Source organism: Pseudophryne corroboree, chromosome 9, assembly GCF_028390025.1.
Source record: "Pseudophryne corroboree isolate aPseCor3 chromosome 9, aPseCor3.hap2, whole genome shotgun sequence".
In the NCBI taxonomy this organism is placed as follows: Eukaryota; Metazoa; Chordata; class Amphibia; order Anura; family Myobatrachidae; genus Pseudophryne; species Pseudophryne corroboree.
In genome coordinates, this window is record NC_086452.1 from 2,025,859 (window position 1) to 2,039,653 (window position 13,795).

At 49.9% G+C, this 13,795-nt stretch overlaps 1 protein-coding gene across 1 annotated transcript in view; it reads left to right on the top strand.

Moving 5' to 3' along the window:
• PRPF38A (pre-mRNA processing factor 38A) overlaps nucleotides 1-13,795 on the top strand; it is a 68,533-nt gene that overhangs the window by 47,022 nt on the left and 7,716 nt on the right. The window contains exon 9 of the mRNA XM_063938887.1: nucleotides 351-399. Coding sequence (XP_063794957.1) covers nucleotides 351-399 — 49 coding nt within the window. The remainder of the gene's footprint in view (nucleotides 1-350; nucleotides 400-13,795) is intronic.

Genomic DNA, 13,795 nt, shown 5'->3' on the forward strand with positions numbered 1-13,795 from the left:
GTTTGTCCACATGGTTCCGGACCACCAAACCAGGGCACCCCTGCAAGTACCCCGAGGCAGAACACTTGCCTTTTCCCCTCTGTGTCAGACACCTCCTATCAGAGACTTGGATAACGTTTCTCTTCTTTGTCCCACTAACAAGAGGACGCGGACCTCCTCTCAGCGTGGTACCGCTGGACAGCTAGGAGGCTCCTCTCCCTTTTATATCCAGCTGCTACGATCTCTCCACAGGCCAGGGTTTCTGCATTCACTGCTGATCCTATTTACATAAGGCAGTTATATTAGTTGCTAATTGGAAAAGATACTGGCGTGCAAGGGTTAATCTTATACTGCTCTGTTTCTACCAACAGGTCATCATCGCAGTCACAGACACAGAAGCCATTCCAAGTCTCCAGAGAGGTAATGGGCTTATTACTGATGAAGAATAATGCGTTTATATGGGCGGTCATACAGGGCCGTTGCTGATTTACCCACTTCAGTGGTGTTCCTAGAGGCCGGAGGCAGCTGCACTGCTGATATTGGCTGTCCTGGAAGATTTCCGCGGCATGTCCAGACAATCCAACAGGCAGTGCCAAGGGCGCCCGCCGGCACTGAAATCCCTCCCCCTCTTCTCTAGTACTCTGCGTCATTCTGCAAAACTGCCCCCCCCCCCCCCGCCCCAATCCCGAGCGGAGAACTAGGGAAGAGTGAGGCGAGGGAGAAGGATTTCGGTGCTGGCGGACTAGTGCCCACCATCGCATATACATCCCCTTGGCAACGAGCATGACCCCCAGCACGTGAAACCCCTGGCAACGAGCATGATGTCCAGCTCGTGAAACCCCTGGTAGCAAAGAGGTAATTGATTTAAAAACCCACCCTGGGAGCGGTGACCTGGTAATAACGACATCACTGAAGGGGTTAAGAGACTGCGGTCTATGGGGCAGATGCTGTCATTACACCCGCTCTATGCCGTCGCTGTCCTTATCGATGTATTCTGTTTCATAGCAGTGATCATATACACCAGCCCTATCCTTGTTACGAGAGATCCATCTGAGAACCAGTGTCTTTCCACAAGAAACAAAAATAGGATTTTAATTACCTCCGAGTAAATCCTTTTCTTGTAGTCGATGCTGGGGTCCACATTAGTACCATGGGGTATAGACAGGTCCACTAGGAGCCACTGGCACTTTAAGAGTTTAATAGTGTGGGCTGGCTCCTCCCTCTATGGCCCTCCTACCAGACTTACATAGATAGTGGCGAGATTCACACCAGCTCACACACAAGGCAAACCAAGCTAACCAGCATGAAACTCAGCAACGGCTGAACAATAATACTTACCAAGTAACAACGCAGTACTGAACTAAGTAACCACTACGAGAAAATGATTTACCGGTAGGTAATTAAAATCCTATTTTCTCTTATGTCCTAGAGGATGCTGGGATCCACATTAGTACCATGGGGATGTACCTAAGCTCCCAGAACGGGGGAGAGCGCGTGGAGGCTCCTGCAGAACCGATTGACCAAACTTCAGGTCCTCAGCGGCCAAGGTATCAAACCTATAGAACTTTGCAAACGCGTTCGACCCCGACCAAGTAGCTGCTCGGCAAAGCTGTAAAGCCGAGACACCCTGGGCAGCCGCCCAGGAAGAACCCACCTTACGAGTAGAGTGGGCCTTAACAGACGTAGGACACAGCTATCCTGCCGTAGAATACGCATGCTGGATAGTGAACCTGATCCAGCGAGAGATCGTCTGCTTAGAAGCAGGACACCCAAGTTTCTTGGGATCATACAGGACAGAGAGTCCGATTTTCTGTGACGAGTAGTCCTCTTCACATAGATTTTAAGAGCCATTACAACTTCCAAGGACTTTGAGGAAATTGAGTAGTCAGTAGCAACTGGCACCACAATAGGTTGGTTGATGTGAAACGCTGACACAACCTTCGGAAGGAACTGCTGACGTGTCCGTAGCTCAGCTCTATCTTCATGGAAGATCAAGTAGGGGCTCTTACAAGACAAGCCCCCAACTCCGACACACGTCTAGCAGAAGCTAAGGCCAACAAAGTGACAGCCTTCCACGTGAGAAACTTGACCTCAACCTCCGGTAGAGGTTCGAAACAATCCAATTGGAGGATCTGTAACACCACATTAAGATCCCAGGTCGCCGTAGGCGGCACAAAGGGAGGCTGGATGTGCAGAACCCCTTTCAGAAAAGTCTGAACCTCCGGGAGAGAAGCCAATGGTTTCTGGAAGAAAATGGATAGGTCCGAAATCTGGACCTTTACGGATCCCAATCTCGGGCCCATATCCACACCTGCTTGCAGGAAGAGGAGAAACCGTCCCAGTTGAAACTGCACCGTAGGAAACTTCTTGGACTCGCACCAAGATACATATTTTTTCCAAATACGATGGTAATGTTTAGACGTTGCTTCTTTCCTAAACTGTATCAGGGTAGGAATAACCTTGTTCGGAATGCCCTTCCGAGCTAATATCTGGCGTTCAACCTCCATGCCGTCAAACGTAGCCGTGCAAGTCTTGATAAGCAAATGGCCCCTGATGCAGCAGATCCTCCCGAAGAGGAAGAGTCCTCGTTTCTTCCAGTAGTAGATCCAGAAGATCCACGTACCAAGCTCTTCTTGGACAGTTCGGAGCAATGAGGATTGCCTGAACTCTTGTTCTCCGTATGAGTTTTAGAACTCTTGGAATGAGTGGAAGTGGAGGAAACGCGTACACCGACTGGAACACCCACGGAGTCACTAGGGCGTCCACCGCCACGGCTTGTGGCTCCATCGACCTGGAACAATACCGCCGAAGTTTCTTGTTGAGACGAGAGGCCATCATGTCTATTTGAGGTACACCCCAAAGATCTGTTACCTCTGTGAACACCTCTGGATGGAGTCCCAACTCTCCTGGAAGGAGATCGTCTAACCACTTGCATCCGTGGTTAGAAGGACCCAGTCCTGAAGCCCGAACCTGCGGCCCTCCAGAAGGTGAGGTAGTTGTAGCCACCAGAGGAGTGAAGTCTTGGCTTTCAGCGACAGACGTATTCTCTGGTGCATGTGTAGATGAGATCCCGACCACTTGTCCAGGAGATCCAGTTGGAAGGGCTGAGCATGAAACCTCCCATACTGCAGAGCCTCGTAAGAGGCCACCATCTTCCCCAGAAGGCGAATGCAGTGATGGACCGAAACCCAGGCTGGCTTCAGGACATCCTAAACCATTGTTTGTATCACCAACGCTTTCTCCTCCGGAAGAAACACCCTCTGCACTTCTGTGTCGAGGATCATTCCCAGAAAAGACAACCTACTGGTTGGCTCCAAATGTGACATTGGAAGATTCAGGATCCAACCATGTTCTCTGAGCAGATGAGTCGTGAGAACAATGGACTGCAACAGCTTCTCCTTGGACGCTTTATTAGCAGAACGTCCAGATATGGGATTATATTCACCCCCCTGTCTGCGGAGGAGAACCATCATCTCCGCCATCACCTTGGTGAATACCCTCGGTGCCGTGGAGAGGCCGAATGGCAGTGCCTGGAACTGAAAATGACTAACAGTGCGAATCGGAGAAAAGCCTGATGCGGCGGCCAAATCGGAATGTGGATGTACGCATCCTTGATATCTAGAGATACCAGGAATTCCCTCTCCTCCAGACCTGATATCACCGGCCTCAGGGACTCCCATTTTGAACTTTAACTCCCTTAGAAAGGGGTTTAGCGATTTCAAGTTTAGAATGGGCCTGACCGAACCATCCGGGTTTGGTACCACAAAAAGGTTCGAATAGTAACCTTTGTTTTGCAGATGAGGTGGAACTTGTACAATGATCTGTGACTCTTCCATCTTTTGAATGGCTTCCTGTATGACAGCCCTGTCTGCCAGCAAAACTGGCAAGCCTGATTTGAAGAATCGGTGAGGTGGGAGATCTTAAAACTCCAGTCTGTACCCCTGGGACACCATATCCTGCACCCAGGCGTCCATGCCGGACGACACCCAGGCGTGGCTGAATCGTCTGAGCTTCTCCCCCACCGGCCCTACTTCCAGGCCGCGCGGTCCAGTCATGCTGAGGACTTTAATGTACCTGAAGCAGGCTTCTGTTCCTGGGAACCTGCCGCAGCAGGTTTCTTGGATTTTGCCCGACCTCCTCTAAAGAAGGTGTTATACGGCTTGGTCTTTCGGGCCCGAAAGAACTGTGACGTAGCTGCAGAAAAAGTTTTTCTTCGTAGCAGGCACAGCTGAGGGAAGAAAAGGTGACTTACCTGCGGTTGCTGTGGAAATCCACGCATCCAACGCTTCCCCCAAAGAGAGCCTGACCTGTGTAGGGTAGGGTCTCTACACTTCTCCTGGATTCCGCGTCGGCAGACCACTGGCACAGCCAAAGTCCTCTGCGAGCCGAGACAGACATGGAAGATATCTCTGCAGCCATCGAACCCAGGTCTTTCATGGATTCCACCATAAATCCTGCAAAATCCTGAATGTTACGTAAAAACAATTCAACGTCACTTTTATCCAATGTATTTGAATCTTCAAGTAACGTGCCTGACCACTTTACTATAGCTTTGCCAATCCAAGCACAGGCAATAGTAGAACGTAATATTGCCCCTGAAGCCGTGTAAATGGATTTGAGCGTAGTGTCAATTTTGCGATCAGCCGATTCTTTTAACGCGTTCGATCCTGGAACAGGTAATACCACCTTTTTAGACAGTCTGGAGACAGACGCGTGAACTATGGGTGGGTTTTCCCATTTTTTCCTATCCTCCTCAGGGAAGGGAAAAGCAACCAGAACCTTTCTAGGGATCTGGAATTTTTTCTCTGGCTTTTCCCAGGATTTCTCAAATATAGTGTTTCATTTCTTAGACGCAGGGAAGGTTAGCGTGGCTTTCTTATTGTCATTGACGTAAGCCGCCTCAACCTGCTCAGGTGTTGTATCAGCAATATTCAGCACATCTCTAATAGCCTCTATCATCAGCTGCACCCCCTTTAGCAAGAGATGCTGCCCCCCCGCAACACATCCCCATCACCGTCTGCTGTGTCAGAATCTGTATCCGTATCATCCTGCATAATCTGGGCAAGAATACGTTTTTGAGAGCGTACGCTAGGGGGCCCTGAGGGAACAGAACCGGACCAAACTGCCATAGAGTTCTGTAAAACCCGAGTTGCAGATTCATTTTGTGCAACCCTAGTAGAAATCTGAGAAATCATAGATTTGATAGAGGATAACCACTCAGGCTCCCTTGCTGGTATCTGTGCTAAACCAGTGCAATCCTGATTACATGGAATGGGATCATCCTGAGAGGAATTATCCTCTGCAGCATATGACAGAGTCCCTGGACATAGTTTATGGAGACAACACACACACATGGCAGACAGTTTTCCCCCCTAAGAGTGCCAAGAGAGACACGCAGATTGGAGCCAACCTACACACAGCGCTTCAGGATATAGGTAACCCCTTATCCAGCGCTTACTGTGCACCTTAATAGGACACACTGTATAGCTATACAGTCTTCTCCCCCCCCCCTTCCCTGGTACCGTACAAGGCAGCTGGAGTTGATCTGGAGTGACAGCTCTCCCTGTCAGCGCTTCTGCAGGCAGGAAAATGGCGCTGAACACTGCTGGGTCCATGCTGAGGAGAAGCTCCGCCCCTTTTCATGGCGCTGCTTCCCGCTCTTCTGATGATTATACTGGCCTGAGGAAGTTTTCTGGTAGCGTTCCTGGGACCCTGACAGGCTTTCTGGACAGTGTAGGGTGTAGGCGCTGGCTCAGGGCACCCCTCACAGCGCCGCACCATGTACCGCTGTGCCCTGGAGCGCAGTTAGTACATGCTGCCGGGGTGAGCGATCCCCTCAGCAGCTCAGTGTCCTGTAAGGGGGAGATAGTGGCTCAGACCTTGCAGGGCGGACACTATTATTTTTGGATTGTGGGAGGAAACTGGAGTACCCACTGGAAACTCGCACAAGCACAGGGAGAATATACAAACTCCACACAGCTAGCGCCATTTTGATATTGTAACCATGCCGTCAGTGCTGTGAGGCATTAATGCTGACCAATACACCATCCGTACTGCCTGCGCCATAACCCCATCCGATAGTATGCTCCTTCTCTAACGGTGGAGCTTTCCATTTGGTACAGCACTGATGATTCTCGGGATATAGGCATTCGGTCACTTGTTCTATATAATGCAGGTTCTTTATGATGTGCTGGACTATCTTTTGCTGTTATTTTTATTTTGTCATGTAGGTGTATATTTTGTAACCTACCTGCATGGATTCAGATGGCCAGATAAGACCGCAGGTACTCTGTCGCCCGGTTGCAGGGCCTTCACACGCAGTCCGTGTTCCCTGGCTGTACCTTTAGCAGATCTTTCCCCTGGGGTAGAGGGTGGATGGCGGGCACTCCCCATGGTTCAGATGAATTGGGCACCTTTTGGGTGTCTACTTCTTGGACCACCTGTTTCACCTGATGTGGCTGCGCTCTCCCTCACGAGGAGATAGTGCTAATAATATACAGTATCGTATCCTGGGGGCTAGTCCCATATGATGATGCCACCATTGCTCCCCAGTGGGCTATCTACATTATATTGGATGCTAGCCAGGGTGGTTTCCCACTTGTGCCTTACTTTTGACAGGCAGAAGCGTGTAGCCATTCCCAGGGTGGCGGTGTCCCTGCACTCCACCTTTCAGTGTCCTGGGGCTGTGACTCCAGTCTCACAGTGCCGACACAAGATTTGAACCTAAGAATCCTGCATGTATCCAGGATGAGTAGCGGCAGGTCTTCATTTTGGCTCGCGGGTGTAGGCTCTTACCCTTAGTTCTGAAGGTCAGTTCTCTCTCTTTGAGGACAACCTCTGTCCCTGGCTGACATTCAGACATGTTTTTCTTTTTTTTTTTTTCCCTCTTTCATCCTCTAGGGGACACTGGAGTCCTATACAGATGGGGTGTGAAGCTTGAACCGGAGGTGTGGCATAATCTAAAATTAGCATTGTTTGCACAGCTGGCTCCTCCCCCTTCACATCCCTCCTCCCTCAGTTTGAAAATTTGTGCTGGAGGTACAGCACGTGGGAGCACTGAGCTCCTGACTAAAATCTAACTGAGTGTGCTGCGTCCACCTAATAAAAGGGAGACAAAGCCACATATATATTGGAGAGACAAAGATCCCTATTGAAGGGACCTGCCTCTCTCCACAGGAGATCCTCCAGCCTTCTAACAGTGAGTACTGCTTGAAGGAAGACGTAGCTTAGGCTAGGGTACTTCATGTCATTTATTAATTTCTTTATTTCTCTGACGTCCTAGTGGATGCTGGGAACTCCGTAAGGACCATGGGGAATAGACGGGCTCCGCAGGAGACTGGGCACTCTAAAAGAAAGATTAGGTACTATCTGGTGTGCACTGGCTCCTCCCACTATGACCCTCCTCCAGACCTCAGTTAGATTTCTGTGCCCAGCCGAGCTGGATGCACACTAGGGGCTCTCCTGAGCTCCTAGAAAGAAAGTATATTTTAGGTTTTTTATTTTACAGTGAGATCTGCTGGCAACAGGCTCACTGCATCGAGGGACTAAGGGGAGAAGAAGCGAACCTACCTGCTTGCAGCTAGCTTGGGCTTCTTAGGCTACTGGACACCATTGGCTCCAGAGGGATCGACCGCAGGACCCGTCCTTGGTGTTCGTTCCCGGAGCCGCGCCGCCGTCCCCCTTACAGAGCCAGAAGCAAGAAGATGGTCCGGAAAATCGGCGGCAGAAGACTTCAGTCTTCACCAAGGTAGCGCACAGCACTGCAGCTGTGCGCCATTGCTCCTCATGCACACCTCACACTCCGGTCACTGATGGGTGCAGGGCGCTGGGGGGGGGGCGCCCTGAGGGCAATATAAACACCTTGGCTGGCAAAATAATCACAATATATAGCCCCAGAGGCTATATATGTGATAAATACCCCTGCCAGAATCCATAAAAAAGCGGGAGAAAAGTCCGCGAAAAAGGGGCGGAGCTATCTCCCTCAGCACACTGGCGCCATTTTCTCTTCACAGTGCAGCTGGAAGACAGCTCCCCAGGCTCTCCCCTGTAGTTTTCAGGCTCAAAGGGTTAAAAAGAGAGGGGGGGCACTAAATTTAGGCGCAATATTGTATATACAAGCAGCTATTGGGGAAAATTCACTCAGTTATAGTGTTAATCCCCACATTATATAGCGCTCTGGTGTGTGCTGACATACTCTCTCTCTGTCTCCCCAAAGGGCTTTGTGGGGTCCTGTCCTCAGTCAGAGCATTCCCTGTGTGTGTGCGGTGTGTCGGTACGGCTGTGTCGACATGTTTGATGAGGAGGCTTATGTGGTGACGGAGCAGATGCCGATAAATGTGATGTCGCCCCCTGTGGGGCCGACACCAGAGTGGATGGATAGGTGGAAGGAATTAACCGACAGTGTCAACTCCTTACATAAAAGGCTGGATGACGTAACAGCTATGGGACAGCCGGCTTTTCAGCCCGCGCCTGCCCAGGCGTATCAAAGGCCATCAGGGGTTCAAATACGCCCGCAGATGGCAGACACAGATGTCGACACGGAGTCTGACTCCAGTGTCGACGAGGTTGAGACATATACACAATCCACTAAGAACATCCGTGACTTGATCCCGGCAATAAAAAATGTGTTACACATTTCTGACATTAACCCAAGTACCACTAAAAAAAGGGTTTTATGTTTGGGGAGAAAAAGCAGGCAGTGTTTTGTTCCCCCATCAGATGAGTGAATGATGTGTGAAAAAGCGTGGGTTCCCCCGATAAGAAACTGGTAATTTCTAAAAAGTTACTGATGACGTACCCTTTCCCGCCAGAGGATAAGTTACGCTGGGAGATATCCCCTAGGGTGGATAAGGCGCTCACACGTTTGTCAAAAAAGGTGGCACTGCCGTCTTAGGATACGGCCACTTTGAAGGTACCTGTTGATAAAAAGCAGGAGGCTATCCTGAAGTCTGTATTTACACACTCAGGTACTAGACTGAGACCTGCAGATAGGGCTGCTGCAGCGTGGTCTGTGACCCTGTCAAACAGGGATACTAGTTTGCTAACATAAGAGCATATTAAAGATGTCGTCTTATATATGAGGGATGCACAGAGGGATATTTTGCCGGCTGGCATCCAGAATTCATGTAATGTCCATTCTGTCAGGAGGGTATTAGGGACCCGGCAGTGGACAGGTGATTCTGATTTTAAAAGGCGCATAGAGATTCTGCCTTATAAGGGTGAGGAATTGTTTGGGGATGGTCTCTGGGACCTCGTATCCACAGCAACAGCTGGGAAGAAATTTTTTTACCTCAGGTTTCCTCACAGCCTAAGAAAGCACTGTATTATCAGGTACAGTCCTTTCGGCTTCAGAAAAGCAAGCGGGTCAAAGGCGCTTCCTTTCTGCACAGAGACAAGGGAAGAGGGAAAAAGCTGCACCAGTCAGCCAGTTCCCAGAATCAAAATTCTTCCCCCGCTTCCTCTGAGTCCACCGCATGACGCGGGGGCTCCACAGGCGTAGCCAGGTACGGTGGGGGGCCGCCTCAAAAAAATTGCAGCGATCAGTGGGCTCGCTCACAGGTGGATCCCTGGTTCCTTCAAGTAGTATCTCAGGGGTACAAGCTGGAATTCGAGGCGTCTCCCCCCCGCCGTTTCCTCAAATCTGCCTTGCCGACAACTCCCTCGGGCAGGGAGGCTGTGCTAGAGGCAATTCACAAGCTGTATTCCCAGCAGGTGATAGTCAAGGTGCCCCTACTTCAACAAGGAGGGGGTTACTATTCCACACTGTTTGTGGTACCGAAACCGGACGGTTCGGTGAGACCCATTTTAAATTTGAAATCCTTGAACACATACATAAAAAATTCAAGTTCAAGATAGAATCGCTCAGGGCGGTTATTGCAAGCCTGGATGAGGGGGATTACATGGTATCCCTGGACATCAAGGATGCTTACCTGCATGTCCCCATTTACCATCCTCGCCAGGAGTACCTCAGGTTTGTGGTACAGGATTGCCATTACCAATTCCAGACACTGCCGTTTGGACTGTCCACGGCACCGAGGGTGTTTACCAAGGTAATGGCAGAAATGATGATACTCCTTCAAAAAAAGGGAGTTTTAATTATCCCGTACTTGGACGATCTCCTTATAAAGGCGAGGTCCAAGGAGCAGTTGTTGGTCGGAGTAGCACTATCTCGGGAAGTGCTACAACAGCACGGATGGATTCTAAACATTCCAAAGTCACAGCTGGTTCCTTCCACACGCCTACTGTTCCTGGGGATGGTTCTGGACACAGAACAGAAAAAAGTGTTTCTCCCGCAGGAGAAAGCCAAGGAGCTGTCATCTGTAGTCAGAGACCTCCTGAAACCAAAACAGGTATCGGTGCATCACTGCACACGAGTCCTGGGAAAAATGGTAGCTTCATACGAAGCAATCCCATTCGGCAGGTTCCATGCAAGAATCTTTCAGTGGGACCTCTTGGACAAGTGGTCGGGATCGCATCTTCAGATGCATCGGCTGATAACCCTGTCTCCAAGGACCAGGGTGTCTCTGCTGTGGTGGCTGCAGAGTGCTCATCTTCTAGAGGGCCGCAGATTCGGCATACAGGACTGGGTCCTGGTGACTACGGATGCCAGCGTTCGAGGCTGGGGGGCAGTCACACAGGGAAGAAATTTCCAAGGACTTTGGTCAAGTCAGAAGTCGTCCCTACACATAAATATTCTGGAACTGAGGGCCATTTACAATGCCCTAAGTCAGGCAAGGCCCCTGCTTCAAAACCAGCCGATACTGATCCAATCAGACAACATCACGGCAGTCGCCCATGTAAACCGACAGGGCGGCACAAGAAGCAGGATGACGATGGCAGAAGACACAAGGATTCTACGATGGGCGGAAAATCACGTCTTAGCACTGTCAGCAGTGTTCATTCCGGGAGTGGACAACTGGGAAGCAGACTTCCTCAGCAGACACGACCTACACCCGGGAGAGTGGGGACTTCATCCAGAAGTCTTCCAACTGTTGGTAAACTGTTGGGAAAGGCCACAGGTGGACATGATGGCATCCCGCCTCAACAAAAAGCTAAAGTGATATTGCGCCAGGTCAAGGGACCCTCAGGCAATAGCTGTGGACGCTCTAGTGACACCGTGGGTGTACCAGTCGGTTTATGTGTTCCCTCCTCTGCCTCTCATACCAAAGGTACTGAGAATAATAAGAAGGCGAGGAGTAAGAACGATACTCGTGGTTCCGGATTGGCCAAGAAGAGCTTGGTACCCAGAACTTCAAGAAATTATATCAGAGGACCCATGGCCTCTACCGCTCAGACAGGATCTGCTACAGCAGGGGCCCTGTCTGTTCCAAGACTTACCGCGGCTGCGTTTGACGGCATGGCGGTTGAATTCCGGATCCTAAAGGAAAAGGGCATTCCGGAAGAAGTCATTCCTACGCTGATAAAAGCCAGGAAAGATGTAACCGCAAACCATTATCACCGTATTTGGCGAAAATATGTTGCGTGGTGTGAGGCCAGGAATGCCCCAACAGAGGAATTTCAGCTGGGTCGTTTTCTGCACTTCCTACTGTCGGGAGTGACTATGGGCCTAAAATTGGGTTCCATTAAGGTCCAGATTTCGGCTCTGTCGATTTTCTTCCAGAAAGAACTGGCTTCACTGCCTGAAGTTGAGACATTTGTAAAGGGAGTGCTACATATTCAGCCCCCTTTTGTGCCTCCTGTGGCACCTTGGGATCTCAACGTGGTGTTGAGTTTCCTAAAATCACATTGGTTTGAGCCACTTAAGACTGTGGATCTGAAATATCTCACGTGGAAAGTGGTCATGTTATTGGCCTTGGCTTCGGCCAGGCGTGTGTCAGAATTGGCGGCTTTGTCATGTAAAAGCCCTTATCTGATTTTCCATATGGATAGGGCAGAATTGAGGACTCGTCCCCAGTTTCTCCCTAAGGTGGTATCAGCTTTTCACTTGAACCAATCTATTGTAGTGCCTGCGGCTACTAGGGACTTGGAGGATTCCAAGTTACTGGACGTAGTCAGGGCCTTGAAAATTTATGTTTCCAGGACGGCTGGAGTCAGGAAAACTGACTCGCTTTTTATCCTGTATGCACCCAACAAAATAGGTGCTCCTGCTTCTAAGCAGACTATTGCTCGCTGGATTTGTAGCACAATTCAGCTGGCGCATTCTGCGGCTGGATTGCCGCATCCTAAATCAGTAACAGCCCATTCCACGAGGAAAGTGGGCTCATCTTGGGCGGCTGCCCGAGGGGTCTCGGCTTTACAACTTTGCCGCTCGGCATATATAGTTACTGCCTAACTAAAGGGTTATTGTTGAGCCATCTGTTGAGAGGCTCAGTTATATTTCATACTGTTAACTGGGTATAGTATCACGAGTTATACGGTGTGATTGGTGTGGCTGGTATGAGTCTTACCCGGGATTCAAAATCCTTCCTTATTGTGTCAGCTCTTCCGGGCACAGTATCCTAACTGAGGTCTGGAGGAGGGTCATAGTGGGAGGAGCCAGTGCACACCAGATAGTACCTAATCTTTCTTTTAGAGTGCCCAGTCTCCTGCGGAGTCCGTCTATTCCCCATGGTCCTTACGGAGTTCCCAGCATCCACTACGGACTACGAGAAATAGATTTACCGGTGAGTAAAATCTTATTTTTTTTCTTTCTTGAGAGTCTTTACTATCACTGCTGCCTCCTGATAAAAAAAAAGAGAGACCCCCTCTTGCAGCTACAGCGCACCAGATAGTAGCGGGGAAAGTCTGTTCGCCGAGCGAAACGCAGAAACGAGTGTGTGCAAAGCTCTCCCTATGATACCAGAATCAGAGGAGGAAGAGGGTTTTCTTCTTGATACGGAGGAAGGTGAGTTAATTGAACCTAACCTAGACGCCGACTTTCCAGAAGAGGACTCGGCAATCTCAGGTCTAGACTCCTTAATTGACGCGGTAAAAGAGATCCTAAGCTTTAAGGACGAGGAAATACGGGAGCCGGAAGATTTCGATTTGTTTGAATCCCAGAAGCCGCGTTCAGCAGCGTTTCCCATTCTCAAATCCCTCCAATCTCAGATAGAGGAGGCTTGGAAACAACCTGACAAACGGTTTAAATTTCCGAAACGGTTTCAGGTAACTTATCCCCTACCTAAGGGTGTAATGGACAAGTGGGAGACTCCGCTGGTAGTGGATGCCTCACTAGGAAGGTTGTCAAAAAAGACAATTTTACGGATTCCTAACATAACTACTTTAAAGGACGCGTCAGACCGTAAAGTTGACACTGCGTTAAAGTCAATTTTTGTTGCAGCTGCTGCAGCGCAGAGACCTGCGATAGTCTGTGCTTGGGTCAACAAGGCCATGGGTGCATGGTCCGGCCGTATTGTACAAGCTATTGAGGAGGAAAACCGTTTAGAAGAGATTACCCAACTGGCGGAACACATTCGGGAACCTGCATCGTACTTATGTCAAGCTTCTAAGGATATTAGCAGAATAGCATCGCGCATATCTGCATCGGCCATATCGGCTAGACGGATTTTATGGCTCAGAGAATGGCAGGGATACTCCGAGACCAAAAAGGCGGTAGAATCCATCCCCTTTGGGGGTGAAATGCTGTTCGGACCAGAATTAGACAAGTGGATTTCGCAGGCTACAGCGGGGAAGTCCACCTTTCTGCCTACTCCTTATACGAGAACCGCTCCACAAACTAGGAGAGGTTATTCGGGACCAGCATTTACTTCATTTAGATCTCAGTCCTTTCGAGCCAGAGGAAGGGGTTTCGGTACACAAGCACGTGGGGGCAGAGGTAGAGGCCGCTCACAAGCAGCAACCAGGAAGCACGATAAAC